General features: G+C 44.9%; 2 protein-coding genes across 5 annotated transcripts in view; both read right to left on the bottom strand.

Moving 5' to 3' along the window:
- The window catches only part of TMEM245 (transmembrane protein 245), a 102,049-nt gene extending 95,661 nt beyond the window's left edge, over positions 1-6,388 (bottom strand). For all 4 annotated transcript variants that reach the window (XM_072727768.1, XM_072727769.1, XM_072727771.1 and 1 more), the window contains exon 1: positions 5,804-6,388. In XM_072727768.1, coding sequence (XP_072583869.1) covers positions 5,804-6,388 — 585 coding nt within the window. The remainder of the gene's footprint in view (positions 1-5,803) is intronic.
- Positions 6,389-15,096: 8,708 nt separating this feature from the next.
- The window catches only part of FRRS1L (ferric chelate reductase 1 like), a 28,913-nt gene continuing 21,456 nt past the window's right edge, over positions 15,097-22,553 (bottom strand). The window contains exon 5 of the mRNA XM_072727767.1: positions 15,097-21,419. Coding sequence (XP_072583868.1) covers positions 21,247-21,419 — 173 coding nt within the window. The 3' untranslated portion in view covers positions 15,097-21,246. The remainder of the gene's footprint in view (positions 21,420-22,553) is intronic.

Here is a 22,553-nt window from a genome sequence, read left to right as displayed (position 1 = left end):
CACCTCCCAAGAGCCTCTTGGGCAGCACCTACAAGCACTTGGGAACTGCACAAGGAACCTTAGAAATCTTCCAAGCCAACCCCACATTTCACATAACTGGAGTTGAGTAGCTCAGAGAAGAGCCCTGGTCTCTCCAAGGTCACAAAACAAGTTATTGACAGAGTTCAATTTAGAATTTACAGTCTTGGAACACCTGGCTGGCTCAGTCAGAAGAGCCTGTGACACTTGATCTCAGGGTTATGAGTTCGAGCCCCAGGTTGGGCATAGAGATCACTTACTTACATACATACATACATACATACATACACACATAAATAGAATTTACAGTCTGCTCACCATTCAGCCACTATTCTTTCTTTCTACCTTATACTTCTTTATAAAGTAAAATGAAAACAGTGGGACCAGGGACCATGGAGAAACCAAATCTATCACTATTGCAAAAACTGTAAATGGTTTCCAAATATTCTAACATGTCTGAACTAGGAGAGAGAGGAAGATCAAAACATTCCCAACAAAGAAAAGGGGTGTGTGTGTTGGGGGGCGGGGGGGGATATAAGCTTTTCAATTTTATCTTGACAACTCCACATCACAGGAAGATGCCAAGGGCCCCAAGGATTGTGTCATATGTGAGCATGATGCAACAGGTAATTTTTTTTTAAGTATTTAGAAATCACTTACTAAGTCCATACAAAATTCTAATATATTTGAAACTGTTTAAAAGAATTATTCAAACCACAAATGACTGGTCTTTCACTGGTAAGCAGGTCAGAGTGGTAGGAGACTGAAGAAACCCAAAGAGGAGGTGAAGAAGAATTGAACTGGAAAGATAAGCTGGCAACAAAGGAAAATACAGGTACTGAAGCCACTACAAAGAAAAAGTGGACAGGACATGGAAATAGTTGAATAGATAGAAGGATAAAGGAAGAAAAGAGATGACCAAGGTTTCTGGACGACTAGAATCCAAGGGTTTTTGGGGGAACATGTGTGGTTAGTCCAATCCTGATATTCTTTTATGTTTTTTCCCAAATAAGTAAAATCAACTTTTATTTTAAAAAGTTAGGGGATCCCTGGGTGGCTCAGCGGTTTAGCACTGCCTTCAGCCCAGGGCCTGATCTTGGAGTCCTGGGATCGAGTCCCACGTTGGGCTCCCTACATGGAGCCTGCTTCTCCCTCTGCCTATGTCTCTACCTCTCTCTCTCTGTGTCTCATGAATAAATAAATAAAGTCTTTAAAAAATAATATAAAATAATAAGTCAAATTAAAACATTTAAACACTATCATGGGGGAAAACTCTTAAAAATCCTTATCAAAGGTTACTTAGAATATTCTGATGATAAAAGGACTTTAACTGCTGATACCTTTTACTAACAGAATAAACAAATCAATCTCTAGATCAATCTTTGAATCAACGAAATTCCTCCCTCCTTCACAGGATAGTTGTAAGAATAAAACAATACTCATGACAACACCTAATCCAATGCCTGGCACATAACAGATGCTCAAAAGTTGGATCGTAAATGTATGAACTGTCAGCTCTCCAAAATGTGAATTTGCTTTAATTGTGGCTTTTGTTCCTGCCTTTCCCATCTATACCCTCCCTCTTCAGCACAGGCTCAAATATACAAGTTGTCTAGAAAACACGGACTCTTTTTCCTAAACCAGGCAGGCAGCCCTGCTTGGGCTCATAGAACCACACCGACGGTGAACTATGAGAAAAGTTAGAGTCGGCCGCTTGCCTGGTCACATGATGTTCCTTCGCTTCGGGTCAGGGCTTAATCACCACTTTTGGCTGAGAGCAGAGGACTCCCTGTCTCTGCTTCCCGGGTACTCCACTCCAACTAAAGAGCTGGTTCAAGCCTTTTAAAAATCATTAATTGCTTGACCACCCTAATCCCTGCCTCCTGCCTTGAAATCGATATTGGCCCTAACTTCTCTTCCATTCACCCACAACTAGTGTATTTAAGTAAAATACAAAAATGAGGGTTTCTGGGATACCTAGGTGGCTCAGTGGTTTTGCTCCTGCCTGCGGCCCAGGGCATGATCCCGGAATCAAGTCCCATGTCGGGCTGCCTGCATGGAACCTGCTTCTCCCTCTGCTTGTGTCTCTGCCTCTCTGCGGGTTTCCCCTCTGCAAAAAGATTTACGAAACTACACACATTCAGCTACAGATGCTTCTTCACTGGTACCAAACTCCTCCTATTTACTGAGGGTAACTGGCTGAAATGCTCCACTTTCCATTCATCCTGCTAATTTACCCATGTATCCAACTTCTTACTACAGTATGAAGTTACACTATTCACATGTTAGGGCTTTTATTTTCCAATTTCCTATAGTTTGGTGGATAAGCTAGTTGGCCTTGCCTACAATAACTTACACTAAATTACAGTATCAACAGTCAAAACGTCAGCAGAAACTATGTATGTGTCTGCCTCCAACAAGATGGAGTTTCTTGGATAGGAATCAAGTCATAGTGTTTATATTTCTTAACAGCATACAGCAGTCTGCCTTATATGAGGCAGTCAATCAACTGAACTGTGAAACAAGAAATAGCACTGAAGGTACAAATAACAGGGTAAAGGGTGCTGAGTGAAGTAAGTCAATCGGAGGACAAACATTGTATGTTCTCATTCATTTGGGGAATATAAATAATAGTGAAAGGGAATATAAGGGAAGGGAGAAGAAATGTGTGGGAAATATCAGAAAGGGAGACAGAACATAAAGACGACTAACTCTGGGAAATGAACTAGGGGTGGTGGAAGAGGAGGAGGGAGGGGGGTGGGGGTGAATGGGTGACGGGCACTGAGGGGAGCACTTGACGGGATGAGCACTGGGTGTTATTCTGTATGTTGGTAAATTGAACACCAATAAAAAATAAATTTATTATTAAAAAAAATAAATAACAGGGTAAAGGAGAAGGGGCATACTCCAGAAAAGCAACCATAGATTTCTTCACATGGTGTGCCTTTGGGACAATCACATTCTCTGTGCCTAAGAAGCCTCTCCTAAAAAGTGGCAGGCATCTGGCAGTAAAAAGTACATAAACTCCAGGATCACTCCCACCTGGCAATCCAGCAAGCCCTAGGAGTTGAAAGGTCACTCCACATTCCTCCTACCTACCACAAATGAAACAGCCCAGGCCACCTGGAGGCCAAAGCTTGCCTATCTGATCACTTAGCAGTTGCACACATAGGCAGCGTCCCAAAATTATGAATGTGGCACTCCCCAATATCCTGCTGGCCCATAACTAGTGGGTAATGACATGTGTGTCTGTCCTTTGCATGAGAATTTGTTCATATATAATTATATACACCTTGAAGACAACACGTGCTTCTTACTCCTTTTAAACCCCTACAGAGGGCAGCCCAGGTGGCTCAGCGGTTTTGCGCCGCCTTCCGCCCAGGGTGTGATCCCGGAGACCTGGGATGGAGTCCCACATCGGGCTCCCTGTGTGGAGCCTGCTTCTCCCTCTGCCTCTCTCTTTCTGTGTGTCTCTCATGAATAAATAAATAAAATCTTTTTAAAAACATAAAATAATAAAATAAAATATAAAATAAAATAAAATAAAACAAAACAAAACAAAATAAATAAACCCCTACAAAAGGCAGCCCGGGTCCTGATCCTGGACCCAGGATCGAGTCCCATGTCGGGCTCCCTGCATGGAGCCTGCTTCTCCTTCTGCCTGTCTCTGACTCTTTGTGTCTCTCTCTCATAAATAAATAAAATCTTTAAAAAATAAATAAATAAAAATAATAAACCCCTACCAAAGAGGCACCAGGGTGGCTCCCTTGGTCTGCCTTTGGCTCAGGTGGTATTCTCAGGGTCCTGGGATGGAGCCCCCTGTCTGGCTCCCCGCTCAGAGGGGAGTCTGCTTCTCCATCTCACTCTCCCTCTGGGCTTGCCCTCTCTCTCTCTCTCAGATAAATAAATCTTTAAAAAATAAATAAATAAATAAATAAATAAATAAATAAATAAACAAACAAACCCCTACAAACCCTAGTATCTATTAACACGTTTAATCATCTTTTAATGGAAACTGAGAGGTGGTAATGATAGAGCAAGAGAGAATACAGGAGTTCTGGGATCAATCATGAGTCTACAAATAACCTTGGCGAGTTAAAGCCCTGTCTGACACATATGGGGTATTATTTTGAACTTGATGTCTAAGTGCCCTGACCACTGACAAAAGTGAGAAATTATTTTTAAATGGTACCGTTTATGGACAAATTAACCTTCTTACCCATTAAATATGCACCCGTTTTTAAGAGTCTTCAGTTAAACAGTTGGGTATCTAGTCTGAGTTAGGAAATGTGCCACCAGATGGTCTTTGAAATCCCTTCCCAGGGTGCCTGGATGGCTCAGTGGTTGAGTGTCTGCCTTTGGCTCAGGTCATGATCCCGGGGTCCTCGGATCGAGTCCCACGTGGGGTTCCCTGCAGGGAGCCTGCTTCTCCCTCTGCCTGTGTCTCTGCCTCTCTGTGTCTCTCATGAATAAATAAAATCTTTTAAAAAAAAAGAAAGAAAGAAAGAAAAAAATCCCTTCCCATTCTAAAGCTCCCTAATTTTCTAAGAATAAGCTCAGGGTGATTCAAGAATCACAAATCTACGTCTCCTTCACCCAGTGTGCTCCAGGCATCCAAGCAGGAGGCGAGGGACTGTGGTACAGCCTTCCCTCCACAGGTGGTTCCCAAGAAGTAGAGTGCGGCGTGGAGCAGACCTGGGCGCCTCCCACAAACTAAAAGTCACCTGAACTCAGAAGCCGCACGGGCCTTTGAAGCAAGCTTCATTTTAGGACTCGAGAAACTGGAGCCAAGCCGGGCCTTCTCTGCCACTAACCAGCCCTAGTCTGGTAAGAAGTGAGCTCTCCAACCTGCAGAATGACAAGCTGGACTAAGGTCTGTAAGGTCGGTCCCTCTCTGCAGTCCAGAAAAAGAACCCACATGGGCACGAAAGATGAAAGACGGCCGGCGCCACCAGCCACCCTCCGCCTCCTCTGACCAGGGGCAAGTCCAACCAAGTCCACCTGCCGAGCTGAACTGCGACTCCCAACGTGGGGGACACGACCCCCCAAGGGGGGTGGTCTATTATTACGATAGGGGCAGCGGACAGGGGAGGCTCTGCCTGGAAGGAAGCGGGCCACGCTCCGCAGGTGCACGGGGAGGAGGGCGCAGGCTTTTCCGACGGTCCCTGCACGGTGGGGGGGGGGGGGGGCGGACAGGGGAGGCTCTGCCTAGAAGGAAGCGGCCACGCTCCGCAGGTGCACGGGGAGGAGGGCGCAGGCTTTTCCGACGGTCCCCGCACCGGGGAGGTGGGGGGGGGGGCGGACAGGGGAGGCTCTGCGTGGAAGGAAGCGGGCCACGCTCCGCAGGTGCACGGGGAGGAGGGCGCAGGCTTTTCCGACGGTCCCTGCACGGGGGGGTGGGGGACAGGGGAGGCTCATGCGTGGAAGGAAGCGGGCCACGCTCCGCAGGTACACGGGGAGGAGGGCGCAGGCTTTTCCGACGGTCCCTGCAGGGGGGGGGGGGCGGACAGGGGAGGCTCTGCCTGGAAGGAAGCGGGCCACGCTCCGCAGGTGCACGGGGAGGAGGGCGCAGGCTTTTCCGAGGGTCCCTGCACGGTGGGGGGGGGGGCGGACAGGGGAGGCTCTGCCTAGAAGGAAGCGGCCACGCTCCGCAGGTGCACGGGGAGGAGGGCGCAGGCTTTTCCGACGGTCCCCGCACCGGGGAGGCGGCGCTGCGGGCCGGCACCCCCGGGAGCTCCGCGGGGTGCCGCGGGGTGCCGCGGGGCCCGGGCCGCCGCTTACTCACCCACAGGCTGCTGAAGTAGTCCAGCCCGCGGCAGATGAGCGCGCCGGCGTAGGCCAGCAGCACCTGCACGCCCAGGTAGCTGCCCAGGCTGTAGAGGCCGTAGAGGAGCGGGCCGCCGGCGCCCAGCAGCAGCAGCAGGCGGCGGCGGCGCAGCGCCTGCTCGCCCAGGGCCTCGACGCCGTAGTCGGCGAAGCAGAGCGGCAGCAGCAGCGCGGCCAGCACGATGGGCGTGTGCGCGCGGTGCAGGCGCTGCAGCCAGTGGCGGCCCAGGCGCGTCAGGGAGCTCTTGAAGGGGTGCAGGAAGGTGCCGCACAGCACGGCCCAGAGCAGCGGCCGCAGGAAGGCCTCCAGGATGAAGTAGACGAGCACGGCGGCGCCGCAGCACAGGCACACGAACAGCACGGCCCCCGTGTTGTAGAAGGCCTGCTTGATGGGCTTGTCGAAGCGCAGCGCCAGCGCCGGCGTCCTCGGGGGCTCCCCGCCGCCGCCGCCGCCGCCGCCGCCGCCCGCGCGCGGGACCCGGGGCGCCCGGCCCGGGGAGCCCCTCGGACTGGGCGCCTCTGCGGGGCCGGCGCCGTCGGCCATAGCGCCCCAGCTGCGGCCGCCGAGAGGCGGTGCCGGGAAGCGGAGCGGGAGGCACGGGAGCGAGGCCAGGCGCGGCGCGCGGCATTGTGGACGTCGTAGTTCCCCGCTGCGCACGGAGCGCGCACGAGACCCACCGGGAACTACAACTCCCAGAGAGTGGGGACAGCGCTCCCTCGCCCATTGGTTCCTGCGGAGCCAGGTAACAGGTTTCGGGGCTCAACATCTTCCAAGATGCGGGGCGGGGCGGGGCGGGTAAAGACGCCCCTTCGCCCGTGGGGTAAACTCAACTTTTCAGGAGGCGGAATTCCAAAAGGGGCGCCCTGCATTCGTAGACTGGGACTCCAGGCTGTGCCTCGGGATCCCGGGGTGGGGGTAGGGGGGGTACTTACGAAAGACGGATCCCCGCGTTCAGGTCTACTTCATTTCTTTGATGTAAGCAAAGGGTTCGCTCCGGTGCAGGGCTTTAAGTAGCGGTTGCCATATCGGTGACCCTGTTCCAAGTGGCTCGTTCGTTGAATCCTTAGAACAACGCCCTGCAGAGAACATGATGTCATTCCCACTTTACAAAAAGAAAAAGAAAAAAAAAAGGAAACTGAGGCACGGAGAAGTTAAGCACCTTGCCGAGGTTGGCGAGGTCACGCAGCTCCTGAGTGCAAAGGCAGGCTTCAGACTCCGAGTCTGGGGATCCCTGGGTGGCTCAGCGGTTTGAGCGTCTGCCTTCGGCCCAGGGCGTGACCCTGGAGACGTGGGATCGAGTCCCGCGTCGGGCTCTCTGCGTGGAGCCTGCTTCTCCCTCTGCCTGTGTCTCTGCCTCTCTCTCTCTCTCATAAATAAATAAAAACCTAAAAAAAAAAAAAAACTCCAAATCTAGCTCCTAAATCTATTGTCTTACCCACTATACTAATTGGTTTGACCAGTGATCTTTGGCATGTTTCTCAAAGCTCCTTGGTGGACTGTAAAGTAAGGTTACTGTTGACATTGGGGTAGGCGTCACGTGGGAGCCATCTAAACTTCTAAAAGAGCTCTAGATCAGAGTCTCAAACTGCCACTGTTTCTTTTTTAAGGCCTGGGTGTCAGGTTAATTAAGCTCCCAACCCTGATTTCCCCCTCTGTCACGTGGAAATGATAATAACAGAAGCTCTTATCTCAGGAGAGAAAAAGAGGAAGCTCTAGGGCAGTGCAAATTGCTCCTGTTTATGTTGGAAAGGTCCTGGGACCCAAGCCTACTACTCACACCTCAAACAGCATTTTTATTAAAAGAAGACAAAAGAAAGAAAAGGAAGGAAAGAAGAAAAGGAAGGAGCAGGGCGGAAGGAAGGGTGGGAGGGAGGGAGGGCAAGAAAGGAAAAGAAAGAGCCCCAAGGATGTGGAGTCTGCCTGAGATTCTCTCTCCCTCTCCGTGTGCCCCTCCTCCCACTCCCACAGTGTTTTTTTTCTCTCTCAAACAAATCTTTTTTTTTTTTTTTAATATTTTTTTTTTTTTTTTTTTTTTTATTTATGATAGTCACACAGAGAGAGAGAGGCAGAGACACAGGCAGAGGGAGAAGCAGGCTCCATGCACCGGGAGCCCGACGTGGGATTCGATCCCGGGTCTCCAGGATCGCGCCCTGGGTCAAAGGCAGGCGCCAAACCGCTGCGCCACCCAGGGATCCCTCAAACAAATCTTTAAAAAGAGAAACAGAGAGGAAAAAAAAAAGGGGAAGCAGGCAATCTTTACTAAGTAATATGTGACTGCTTTGAAACCCTGCAGGTTATCCCTTTTCTGTTTTCAGTAAATTTTCATATTAATTTAAACTTAGTTTTTGCTTCTCTTCTAAAGTAGCCAGGACAAGTATCATTATCCACAGTTTTCAGATGAAGAAACTGTTGATTACTAAGGCTGGGAGACAAAGGGATTCAGGAAATAAAATATAATTCCTTTCCATCTCGTTTTTCTAGGTTTCAGGTCACAGCTCTTGTTTTTCAAGTGGTCTTTGGACTTTAACTCTGTAAATATATCGCTTCAGTTGTCTTACATTTTGGTTTGCTTCTCTACTTTGTCCAGGGCTGCTGAGATTATATTTCCATCATGGCCACATTTGCTTTCAATGCCCATTTTACACTGATTCCAAGCTCCTACTTATATCACAACAAGGCCTCAGCCTCCCTCCCAAAAAGTCCTCAGTAATGAGTGGGGAATCCCAAAGAGGGTGCCTAACATATACTTAGAGACATGAGTCAACCACCAACCACCAACCACCCTACGTCCACCCTGCTGCCCACACAGCTCACTGCCTCCAGTTCCTGTCATAGGATTGGCAGTGCCTATGTCACTATTCCCAGAACCTAACTTCTAAACCTCAGAGTGCCAAAGAGCTGGGTTCCACTCAGAGGTAGGGAGGAAGTCCTCTGCCCTGACTTGCCTGCCCTGTGCCCCTTTGTGACTCACGCCCTAAACCAGGCCACTTGTGCTCAATGTATTGTACCTCTTCTCATAAAGAGTTTTTTCCGTGTCTTGCCTTCTCTACTCTAGTCACAGGGGCTCAAAACCAATTAAAAAAAAAAAAAAAATCCAACAGCATCAGTGAGGTAAGCATCCCCTGTCTTCCTCCAACCAAAGACTCAGTTGTCTTCCTCTAGTTACAAAAAAAGAAAAACAAAACCCCCCAAAAAAACCCCAAACCTCCCCCCAACAACTCCATTTTACGTAACTAAAGCCTTTACAAACAGAAACTGACTTAGGTATGCATTGGACTTGGTTGGAGGTGGGGGATGGGGGCAGCAATAAGGTTGCCTAACCTGTGTTCTGGCTCCCACTTAGCAAACCAAAAATTCCCTGTCACGGTGTTCTGCTTCCAAGTCTCAGCAAAAAGCAAAATTGCCAAACATTTCAAAACTGTTCTAATGGCCAAAGCAATAGAACTGACAAGTCTCAGGATGCCTGGGTGGCTCAGCATTTGAGCGTCTGCCCTTGGCTCAGGTGATCCTGGGTTTCTGGGATCGAGTCCTGCATCAAGCTCCCTGCATGGAGCCTGCTTCTCCCTCTGCCTCTGTCTCTCTCTCTCTGTTTCTCTATGAATAAAGAAATAAATAAATAATCTTTAAAAAAAAAAAAAAAGAACTGACAAGTTTCCAATAGAATTCCTAGTGAAGAATGAAATTCTAATAGAAATGATGGCTGATGCACTGGAAACTAGACTAACATCTGTATGGCCTAATTTAAGGCTGGGTTCCCACAGCATCTTGCTCACCACGCTATACTGGTCCCTACCACGCTGTGCTCAAGGTCAGTGCTTTATATGGGTTTGCTTCATCTCTGTGTCCCCGGCACCAGACACAGCATGTGACATTCACAGCACAGAGCAGAAGCTCAATGTTTGCTGAGCAAGTGAATGAATGGGTGATCGCCTTTCAAAAAAGCCTGTTTGTACTTCCTGTCCGAAATGTTACTGGAACAGTGAGAATGCTTCTGCCAGGCATTCCTGTGGTTGAGAGTTACTGAGATGGAGAACCCACAAACTAAATTTGAGTACACACGGTCCATTCAATTCTCTACTTCACAGGACATGTGCTTTTTAAGCTTCGCCTCCAAAATGCAAGGCTACTTGAGCTTTGTTCACCTCACATAGCAACTCACCCCGACCACCCCAGGCAAGAACCACCTCCACGGACATCCAGGATCCCAGTGGAGGTAAAAATGGGCTCAGGAGTGGATCAAGCGGACCCTAGGCCCACACTGCCTTTGACTTTCCAGTTGCACGAACCATCAATTCCCTAATCACAAAAGCCAGTTTTAGTTGGGTTTTACATTTCCTGCAACAGAAAGCTTTCTGGCAGATAAAATGATAATACCTACATTATGGGTTGCTGTGAGGATTTTCAAAGTAAGAGTGTGTCTAAAGCAGCAGCATAGTGCCTGGGATATGGTGAAAACCTGATAGGGGACCCTGGGTGACTCGATGGCTGGATGTCTTGAAGCCAGAGGCAGCTCTTAAACAACAATTAATGTCTGAAGTCACCCCCCACCCCCCACCCCCACACACACACTTACCCAAGGTATCAAGATAAAAGCCCCAGAGGGAGGCCTGGGTGCCTCAGTGGTTGAGCATCTGCCTTTGGCTCAGGTCATGATCCTGGGGTCCTGGGATCGAGTCCCGCATCAGGCTCCCTGCAGGTAGCCTGCTTCTCCCTCTGCCTATGTCTCTGCTTCTCTCTGTGTCTCTCATGAATAAATAAATAAAATCTTAAAAAAAAAAAAAAGATAAAAGCCCCAGAGATAAAGCAAATACAGGCAGGAGAGGATTGTCCTGGGCATTGTATCTTAGAGTTCTCCAAGTGTCTCTAAAAAGTTACTGAGTTGTGCTAAGCACCTGCTTTGTACAAAATCCAGTGCTTATGACAGAGTCTGTATCAAAGACAAAGGAAACAAAAGAGACAAACCAAAAAAACAGACTCTTTTAACTGGAGAAAACAGATGGTTACCAAGGGGTGGTAGGTGGGGGGATAGGGGAGATAGGTAAAGGAGATGAAGAGTATACCTATTTTGAGGAGCACTGAGTTATATACAGAATTGTTGAATCACTATAGTGTACGCTAATTTAACGCTGTATGTTAACTATACTGGAATAAAGATAAAAAATAAGCAAAATAAAACAAGAAACCATGGAGTGTGTATGTCATGTATAAAGTGATAAGTATGTACAAGTGAAGGAGGAAAGATCATGGGAAAAAGTAATCAGACATGTGTTCAAATTCCAAATATGAGTTACCACTTTTCTTTGCTAAGTCCAATACAGACACTGCTGATCAACCGCTAATCTCTTTCTTCCTGTGCCTAGACATAGCCTCCAAATCCTCAGCAGAACATTCTAGGAAACCACTATCAACCGATTAAACTTATTTGTCTTCCCTACTGTAACTAACCATGGGGCATCTGATACTGGGTAAAACCGACAAACTAAAAAGGTAGATAACTGGTGTATAAGGGTTTAGGAACTGAATTAGTGTGTATGTGAGAAATTACTGAGAGTTTTGTTTTTTTTTTTTAATCTGAATGGCTGAAGGACAAATATTGCAAACAAGTCTGCAACCATCAGGTCTTGCCTGACTCCCTAACTGCTCCCCCTTCCCTCTCCTCATCCCACGCTGGAACACATGACCCCACGTGGGGTCACTGAATGGAGTGTAGGCTTTCCTGTCCTTCCGGGCTGTGACATCCAGCTTCAGCTAACCTTCCATGCTGTGTCAACAAAGACTTCACTAGTTAATGAAAAGATGACTGAAGAGATGATTAAATGGATTCAATCAACTCAACTGAGACCCATGTACCCAGGAGAGAGCCAGGTGAATAAAAAGCAATTTGGTCAGTCCTTTTGGGAACACACACACCCACACTTTTTAAAAGTCTGCAACAGTGAGGTGCCTGTGATGGCTCAGTCGGTTAAGCGTCTGCCTTGGACTCACTTCATGATCTTGAGGTGCTGGGATACAGCCCTGAGACCAGCTCCCTGCTCAGCAGAGTCCACGACTTCTCCTCTCCCTCTGCTCCTCCCCCTGCTTGTGCTCTCTCTCTTTCAAAAAAAAAAAAAAAAAAGTGCAACCAAGATAGCGCCCCCGCCCCTTCCTCTTCTAAGGTGGGAAGAAGGGTGAATTTTGTGATTAGCAATTCTGTGCTAAAAGTCAGGGTGCCTATCCAGAAAGTAGCTGGCCTCAAGCGTCCTTAGTTGATAGCTATGCATCTTCACAGGAGAGATCTACATTTTATCTGGAATGGCTGAGGTTGAGAGTTCCAGATCAGAATTGGGAATTCTGAGCCTGCCCCTTCCTTGGCTCTACTCCCAACAATATACCCAAACTAAGGCTGAGGCCACCCAATGTATAAACACACCCACCCTTCTGGGTAAATCAGAATAAGACTGAAATAAGACTGAAAACCAGAAGATGCTGGATGCATTTCAAATTGGCCAGACTAATCCCTCTTTATTTATAAATAAACTATTTGTGTTTGGGAATCAAGTCTTGCTGGGTTTGAATCCTAAGTGTCACTTGTTTATATGCTCTTGGCACCACACGGTGATGTCACTGAAGCCTCTGGGTGGTCTCTCCTACCATCTTTGCCCTCCTGCTCCAGTCAGTTCTCTACATTGCAGGCAGTGCAGCTTTTCTCAGATACAATCTGATCCTTTCAAAATCTCCTTACCCAGGACGCCTGGGGGGCTCAGCGGTTGAGCATCTGCCTTTGGCTCAGGGCATGATCCCTGAGTTCTGGGATCAGGTCCCACATAGGGCTCCCAGGAGGGAGCCTGCTTCTCCCTCCGCTTATGTCTCTGCCTCTCTCTCTCTCTCTCTCTCTCTGCGTGTGTGTGTCTCTCATGAATAAATAAAATCTTAAAACAAAACAAAACAAAATACCTCCTTACCCCCTAGGAAGAGTCCAAGCTCCTTAAGCTGACTTCCAAGGTCTTCTGTGAACAGGCCACACTCACCCTCACTTCTCCCCATCTCTGCCTTGTCCTTTATCCTCCAGCACTGTGATGGAAAGAAGAATGGCCACATCCTAATCCCTATGACCTATCAAGTGTGCTACCTTAGGTAGTAAAAGGCACCTGGCACCTAAAAGATTTTGAGATGGGTGATTATCCTGGGTTACATGGGTGGGGCCTAAACTTAATCTTAAGTATCTTTTAAAAAAAAAAGATTTTATTTATTTATTCATGAGAGACACACACACAGAGAAAGAGAGAGAGGCAGAGACACAGGCAGAGGGAGAAGCAGGCTCCATGCAGGGAGCCCGATGTGGGACTTGATCCAGGGTCTCCAGGATCACACCCTGGGCCGAAGGTGGTGCTAAACTGCTGAGCAACCCAGGCTGCCCCTTAAGTATCTTTATCAGAGGGAGGGGAGAGATCAGGCTACAGAAGAGGAGCAGCAATCTGACCAAGGATGTAGAGAAATTGGGAGTGGTGAGGCCAGATGCCAAGGAATGCCCACAGATACCTGAAGCTGAAGAAGCAGGTTGGATCCTCGCCCCTGGAGCTCCCAGAAGAAATCAGCCCTCCCAACATCTTGATTTCAGCACCATAAGATTCAGTTCAGACTTCTGGCCTCCAGAATTCAAAGAGAAAACATTTTTGTTATTTTAAGCCACTGAATTTACGGGAATTTGCTACAGCAGCAATGGGAAACTCATATAACCTTGTCAAATGGCAGTGGTCCTGGACACACCTGCTGGTTTTTCTTCTGGGGTTGTTCTCCTCTTTCTTGGTTCTCCATACCTTTCGCCTGCTTTACTCCTTCCTTTCTTCCTTAAGGGCTCAGCTTCAGGATCACTGCCTGCTCCGCTGGTTGCCCAGGCTGGGGGAGGGCCCCTACTCCCTATCTGCACCACACCTGAGTATTTCCTTAGCACTGCAGTCACCAAAAGGTCTTATCATGGTGTTTATGTGTCTGCCTCCCCAGCAGGCTGTGAGCCTCCTAGGAGCAAAAATCAAAAGCTGCTCTTCCTTTATTCCTCTTTGTTCAATGTCTAGCACAGGAATTGGTACATAAGAATCCTCAGTATAGGGATGCCTGGGTGGCTCAGCAGTTGAGCATCTGCCTTCAGCTCAGGGCATGATCCCAGGGTCCCAGAATCAAGTCCCACGTCGGGCTCCCTGTAGGGAGCCTGCTCCTCCCTCTGCCTGTGTCTCTGCCTGTGTCTCTGCCTTTCTGTCTCTCTCTGTGTGTCTCATGAATAAATAAAATCTTAAAAAGAAAAAGAATCCTCAGTATATGTTGAATGAATGAATGAACAAGTGGGTAAAGCTTCTTGACCTCCTGGCTTCAGGGGATTTTCACATCCACTATACTTCAGCTGTCTCTTCTTACAGCTTGTCCCCCGGCCCTTGTACCTAGGACTGAGCCCAAAGAAGATTCCAACTCAGCCATCAGCCAGGTTCAGGTCTAACAGCTGAGCTAGCCACTGAGGATCCTGCCAAACAAATGCCAGAGGGAACACTTAAAATACCAAGAAATAACAAAATACTTGTTTTCACGGGGGTGGGGGGTTGGGGGGGCGTTGAGAATTAGAGCCTATAAGATAGAATGTGATAATGCCTGATTCTTTCCTAACCTGACATTCCTTGAGCTTCTCAGTCTAGCCCTGGTAGTACTGAAGCTCACCTGCTACATTCTGCAAGTCCCACACCTCCCTCATGATCATGAGGCTCTACTACTAAACCCTATTCTTTTTTTTTTTCTTAAAGATTTTATTTATTCACGAGAGACACAGAGAGAGGCAGAGACACAGGCAGAGGGAGAAGCAGGCTCCTCTTGGGAGCTTGCTTGAGTCGAAGACAGATAGATGCTCAACCGCTGAGCCACTCAGGCATCTTTAACTATTCTTAACATAAAATATGATTTAGCTTCCATTAAGATTCATAACCGAGATCATGAGTTATGAGCTAATGATATGCTACTAACCAATTAAGATTGTATACTTTAAATGGGATTATAGGCCTCCATTACTTTTTGATAAAGGTATTAAGCTGAAGCTATAAATACAATTTCATTTTGCAAGCTGTTTCTCTATGAGGACTTTTATCTGACTACTGCAACATGATTTTCCTCTTTGTCAGACAAGACAGGCCATCATCTTCTCCAAGGTCTATAAACTCAGGAAGACTACTAATAATAAAAGCACAAAAAACAAACAACAGAAAACCAAAAATGGACCAGAGCAAAGCAACAAGGAATTATAAACTAACTTTAATTATATCAACAGGAAGAAGTTCAAACCATGTTGAGAATTTATATTCTAAAGTTTTAACCTAGCTCATATATATTCTAACTGTAACATAATCCTCTAAAGATAAAAGTATCTGAGATGGCAAATGGACAGAACAATCGTTTAGGTAGCATCTAGGAATATTGCTACAATTACTTTACATAAATAGAAATCCATGTCTTTATTAGTAAGGTATCACATCTTAGAGTAAAAATTCACATAGGACAGGCTTATAAATATACATAAATCTCAAAATCAATTTCAAGTGAACATTAGGTACACAATTATTATAAAACAAATATAACCCATCAGTGTCTATTTAAAGGCAGTTTTTACAAAATAGTATCTTGTAGACAGTCTCAAAAAAGTATATTAATACTCCTGGAGCCAGATTGTTCCAGCATATCAGCGTGTCTGCGGGAATAAGGCATGTGGAGAAGCTGCATTCATTCTTTCAGGTGAACACTGTACGTGATGAAATGGTAACTACTCTGGTGACCGGGGTGAATGCCACAACCACCGCAACACCCCGTCACTAAAGAGTCACTTACCCTCCAGAAGGATGGAACTGAACAGCTATTTGCCTAATAACAAATGTGGGGGTAAGGGGGCTGAAAACAGTCAAGCATAAGTACATTTTAAGTGAAAAATCTCAAAAAGCTTGATGATTCACTTCAATATTCAGTCTCCAGACGTATTTAAAATCACACTAGCACAGCCACTATTTTTGTGAAAAGGAACTTAGACTTAGGTTGTTTATTAAATATAAAAGCAAAGAAGTCCAACTTGAAACTAAATAACTGAATATCTGAATAAGGAATCTAAATACAAATTATGTGTAGGTTGTATCAACATGCCATTTACTTAATTAACATTAGCCTTAGCTTCTTAACTAAAAGTATAGACAAGTCAAACTCAACAGTGATACTTTATACATTCTTAACCATTCACATAATGCAGAGTGGAGGCGGCAAGGCTTAATAAAGGAATCCTTTCTACAAACTAAATTCCTAAAAACTCAAGGGTAGTGTTGCCTATAATATGCACAATGTGGTATCTCTTGGGTTTTAGAGTATTCAAGAGATCAGTAAGAGGAACAATCCTGACAAAGACCTTCACACGGGCATGGCATGTATCTATAGGCATTTATGTACAAACACACACAGACCTCATCATGTATGTACAAATATATATATATACACACACACTCAGAATAATCAAACTGTCCACTAAACATAACCGGTTCTGTTTAGAGAACAAGTATATACACTACAATTATATACAACAAAGTATATACATCTCAGCATCTGGCCTAGTGAAGGGGTTCTCAAACATTTTTCCACTAGGACACACGAGAGAGATGCCATAGTCACATGTGTAAAACTCTCCCCTGGGTGTAACAGATTTAGATAGTGCTTAAAAAGAAATCTACAGGGAAATTAATTACTCTGAAACATTGTAATCCCCACCATGAAGAGCAATTCACCAGTAAGAGTCATTCATGATTGCCACAGCTTAGAGAAATTAAAACTGCTGCTTACTCAGTTCTGAATTTACTGCAACAGAGTTGCGCAGGTGAAACAGAGACCGCAAAGCCTGAAATCTTTATCATCTGGCCCTTTACAGAAAAAGTTTGTAGACCCCAGGCTAGGGCGAAGAATGACACACAACCTCAGTGGTAACATCTTGGAAGCACAAAATCCAGAATCTGGACAGTAAATTTAATTACAGAAGTTGTAGTAAAAACCGTCTGGGATAAAAAATCCATCCCTGACCTGTCCGAACTTTCTGATTTGACAAAAGTCAATTTAAAAATCATTGAATATTTAAAAAAAAAATCACTGAATATGGCTCCTGCATTTTGTCTGAAATAATGGTCATAAATTCAACTTTGAGACTACAGTGGAACTATAAAAGGGCATTGGGTTCCAAAAGAGAAGACCTGGGGTTTTAGGCAAATCACTTCTAAAACATTAAGGCAAATACACTCTTCCAGTATTGTCCAATCTGTGTATTAAAAACAAAAACAAAAAACAAAAACCTATTAAAAGCACTAACATGGCTGATAAAGATTTTAAATGTTTTTGAGAAGAAAGTTTAAGAAAAATGTACCTCTTTCCCCAAACAAAACTACAAAAGTCCTCCTATTTATTGTGAATTAGTTAAGGGGGGGGGGAGCACCTACCTAATTTAAATGTGGATAGTGGATTCCATTTAATAAACACACTAATGAGTGTGGATAAAGACACAAATATGTAGGAAATCTTTTCACCTTCCTAGGCCTCAGCTGCCTTCTTGTAAAACTAGTGCATTAGGTTAAATGGTCTCTAAAGTTCTTACCAGCACTGGTCATTTTTTTTTCCAGCACTGGTCATTTATGCCAATGACTAGCCTCAGTTTCTTCATCTGTAAAATTGGATTAACAAAACAATCTATATCCTACGGGTATTGTGAGGATTAAATGGGTTAATCCCCATAAAGTGCTTAGAACAGCACTAAATACATTTAGCTGTTATTATGGTTCTACTCTGGCACTTTATATATTAAAAAAACAAACTGGCCACTGGCCATCAGGGAAATACAAATCAAAACCACAATGAGATACCACCTCACACCAGTGAGAATGGGGAAAATTAACAAAGCAGGAAACCACAAATGTTGGAGAGGATGTGGAGAAAGGGGAACCCTCCTGCACTGTTGGTGGGAATGTGAACTGGTGCAGCCACTCTGGAAAACTGTGTGGAGGTTCCTCAACGAGTTAAAAATAGACCTGCCCTACGACCCAGCAATTGCACTGCTGGGGATTTACCCCAAGGATACAGATGCAGTAAAACGCCGGGACACCTGCACCCCAATGTTTATAGCAGCAATGTCCACAATAGCCAAACTGTGGAAGGAGCTTCGGTGTCCATCGAAAGATGAATGGATAAAGAAGATGTGGTCTATGTATACAATGGAATATTCCTCAGCCATTAGAGACGACAAATACCCACCATTTGCTTCAACGTGGATGGAACTGGAGGGTATTATGCGGAGTGAAATAAGTCAATCGGAGAAGGACAAACATTATATGGTCTCATTCATTTGGGGAATATAAAAAATAGTGAAAGGGAATAAAGGGGAAAGGAGAAAAAAATGAGTGGGAAATATCAGAAAGGGAGACAGAACATGAAGACTCCTAACTCTGGGAAAGGAACTAAGGGTGGTGGAAAGGGAGGTGGGTGGGGGTGGGGGTGACTGGGTGACGGGCACTGAAGGGGGCATTTGATGGGATGAGCCCTGGGTGTTATTCTATATGTTGGCAAATTGAACACCAATAAAAATAAATTTATAAAATCAACCAATCAATCAATAAAAAAAAATTTAAAAAAAAACCCATAAAACATTGGTTAGGCATCTCCCCTATGACAAGTACTATGGAAACTGAGAATGCAGAGATAAAACAGAAATTTACTTTCAATTAGGTAAGAATAAATGAAACTGAAGTCTACAGAATTTTAATTTCAGTGTGCCTATAAACTAACGATCCTCTGAAATGACAGTCAAATGCTGTTCTTCATCCCTGCTCTGTTAATTCTTATTTGCGAAGAATAATTATTGTTAAAAGTATCAATTAAGGTTCACCGCGGGGCAAAACAGCATTGGTATTCACCGACTCTGTGTTTCAAAGGTTCAGTGTTTGCTAAAGAAATGGTTTATGGTTTGATCACAGGTGAAAATAGAAAAACGGCAGCCAGGCTGGCACTGTGTATGAAATACAAGCCTCTGCACCACACAAAGTTGCTGCAAGAGTACAGCTTCACTTACTTCTTCTGTCCAACCAAGTGTTTGCTGAGTGCCTAGAGTGTAGCAGCGTCTGTTAAGATGAGCAACAAGAAATGGTCCCTGCATTAGGGAGCTAGCAAGGGAGCGCAAGCAAGGGATTGCAGGAAAGTGTGGTGAACGACAGGATGGGGAAGCCCAGCGTGCTGTGGGAGCATGTGGTGGGGACCCCAACCTATCTAGTCCAGGAGATTGGAAGAAATATTGAAGCTGTGAGCTGAAAGAGTTTAGCAAGCACCAGAAGTGGAAGAGTCTGGACACAGGCAACACCATGAGAGGTGACTTGAGAGCAACTGTCTTGCCGGGACGTTGCAAGTGAGGAACGGTAGTAAAAGATGATTTTGGAGGTAATCGAAATGGATTTCATTTTACCCTAATGGCAATTAGAAGTCAGAGAAAGTTCTAAGTACAAATATGTAAGACTGGTTATGGATGTGGAAATAATTCGTGAAATAATTGGCTCGACTTGAAATGTAAGCAGAGGGAAAATCTGTTAATGTATTCCTTCCCTGCCTGCTATAGAGGCTAGCCCGGCTCTCTTTAGTCTTAACCTATTTATAGCTGAAATACTATATACATAAGAGAGTGACGTATAAAAATATTTGCCTTCTTATTTACACAGTGGGTGCCTGCATACTCTGTATCCCCACTACTGAACAACCACTATAGTTCAGAAGGTATGCACAGGCCACCCTCAGCGGGGATGGGAGGGCTTAGCTCCAAGGCCATGGCAAGGAGGTGGAGCCACAGACTGGAGCCAGATGACCTGAGTTTGAATCCTACCCAGTTCTTTTGCTCACTTAATGTCATTTAAACTCTCCCCATCTGCAATGAGGATTATTTCTCCCTACATCACTTGGTAGACTGCGTGTCATAGAAGCTCAACGTTTTCTTTGTTTTTGTACAGTTCCAGAATTTGAAAGCTCTCCCCTCAGGCAGACTTTCACCCTGCCAGTGAATTCCAAAGATGGCTTTAGAAATCATCTCCATTCTTGTTTAATCACAAAATCCACAAAATTGGAGCCAGGTCTAAAGCAAGGAAGGGACAAGCCAGAGGACAGCAAAACTCTACAATGGAAATCCATCAGCAATTCAAAGACACCCCATAGACTCTTTTCCTGTGAATAGGCTGTTAGCACAGATATTTAGAACAAAGGAACATTTGGGCTCCTTTGAAAAAAGGGAATGCACTAAGTCAAGGCTTTATGATAAGTTCTGCTAACTGCTGGTCCAGTTTACAAGTCTGAACTTGTTGAATGGAAACTCTAGGTGAATTCACTCTAGGGGTCATCTCCCATTTTCTGATTTAAAAAAGAAATTTCATCTATAAAAAGTTTCTACTTCAAATCCCCACAATCTCCAAAAATGTTGTTTTTCAAAATGCCTTAAATTTTTTATTAAGATGATTTGCCTATTATAAAACATAGTTAACCATGTTCCATGAATCTCGACTCTGACAACAGAATTAGCTGTAACCACAGATGAATCACGTAACTTATAAAATACAGTAATAGAAGAGTCCAAATTCTAACCACTATGAATGCTCTTATTTTTTAATCATTAATTAATATCATTAATATAGTTTTACGTCCTCAAGAACACTCACAGTTCTGTTTCTGACCTTTCCAAACAGCAGTAACAAATATTTTCTCATAACTACTAAGGAGAAATTTCGAGTAAATATGAATGATTATCTTATCATTGTAATCTTTCCCATTCTCCCCCATCAGCTGTGTAAACATCCAAACACACTCAGGGAAATTGAAAACTTCTCCTTAAAAGGCTGATTGTGAACTAGGGCCATCCAGTGAAGTGCTCTTTAGTAATGCTTCAAGTAACTCTCCTGAGCTGTAGTTGGAAGAGTAAAGGTTGTTGAGAATCCCTATGCCTTGCTCTTTCTCTACCTTGCTACATGTTATCGGACCAAGTAGCCAAGGCCACATGGCATGTGGGTCACCAAAAAAAGACAGCTTTCCTTGACCTCAAATCCCATTCAGTAAGATGGCACTAATAATTTTCATCAAGCCAACTCAGAGATGTTATGAAGCTCAAATAAGAAAACACATTTGAAAGTGCTTAGAAAAATTTTTAAGTACTTTCCAAAAGTATGGGATCAATATTAAACAATCCTCTTTGATTAGAAAAGCAGCTTGCTCTTTCTTCCAAAAAACTGAAATCATAGCAGTCTTTTTATTTAAATAAGAAAAGCTAAAATTATACTGCATATTCTTTAAAAATATATTTATACTAAAGACTTTCTAATCCGTTTAACATGTTGGCTTTGTAGCTGTGGTTAAGGGGTTCCCATCAATAAGTAGAAGGTCAGGGCAACAATGAGAAGCAAACAAAATGGAGAGGAGAAGGTTTGATAGGCAGCTGATGGCATAAAAATATCTTCATACTTGTAAATACTGACAACACGCTCCGAAGTCGGTGGTGAGTCTATGTCGTGTCGGGTGATAGAGCCTTCAAGGAAAGAAGGAAGAGGACAGTAAAAAAAAAAGAAAAAAAAAACAGATTTAAAATGTTGTATGCAAACAAGAGAAAGACTAGACAAGTCTTTAGCATCAAATACATAAGTAGAAATTATAAAGATCTGGAATCAGGAATTAGAGCTAACCATCAGAATTCTCCATAACTGTATATACATAGAAATACAGGGCAGCTTGGGTGGCTCAGCGGTTTAGCGCCACCTTCAGCCCAGGGCGTGATCCTGGAGACCCGGGATCCAGTTCCACCTCAGGCTCCCCGCATGGAGCCTGCTTCTCCCTCTGCCTGTGTCTCTGCCTCTCTTTCTCTCAATCTGTGACTCTCATTAATAAATAAATAAATAAAATATTTTAAAAAATACAAAAGAACATCGAAATGACCTAAATATACCTCCAAAGACTGGCTCTCATGAATCCACACTCCCACTACCTGAACAATAGTGCTGTTCTCTCCATTTCACCCCACTTTGTTGCTGCTATTGTATGAATGCCTACTTTCAAGGTCTCTAACGAGTTTTATCCTACTCCTACGATCAGGAAAACTGTATGTTGATTTCAAACAGCAAGAGCTACTATTTTTATTCCCCTCAAATATGCCTTTTATATACGGATCATCAACATTTCTGATGACGCTATGCTTGCTTAGAGATGGCAGGCTCTGTCACTGGCTGTGGTAGATGAAGTGGTGGCCTGCCCAGGTCAGATCAGAGAGTGTGTGGGTGTGCTCTGTGTGCATCTGTAGGTCTGAGAGTCAGAATGAGGTGGAATGGTACAGAGGGTAGGAGGGTTAAGATACCAAACAAGTGTTTGGACTAGAGACATTTTTATAAACTGGTTAGATGTGTAAAGAGAAAAAGGCTGTGTAGGGTGGGGTGCATAATAAGTGCACCCCATTCATAGTGCTTGACCTCCTGAATAAGCCACATGGAACTTGGCTTAAGGAGACTACAGGCATGTGAGTTCAGAGCAAAGGTTTCCTTGGAAATAGCGCTCAGAGTGAGGGTTTTTAAAAAAATCCTATCTGCTAGGGAAGCCCTGCCAAATTTGACACGTTAATTCCCTGCTCCAGCATCTGTGCCCACTCCTGCCAAGTCCTCAGGTTGGCAGAAAT

Source organism: Vulpes vulpes, chromosome 12 (assembly GCF_048418805.1).
Source record: "Vulpes vulpes isolate BD-2025 chromosome 12, VulVul3, whole genome shotgun sequence".
Lineage (NCBI taxonomy): Eukaryota > Metazoa > Chordata > Mammalia > Carnivora > Canidae > Vulpes > Vulpes vulpes.
Note: the sequence above shows the minus strand (reverse complement) of the source record. Positions and strands in the feature narration are given on the sequence as shown.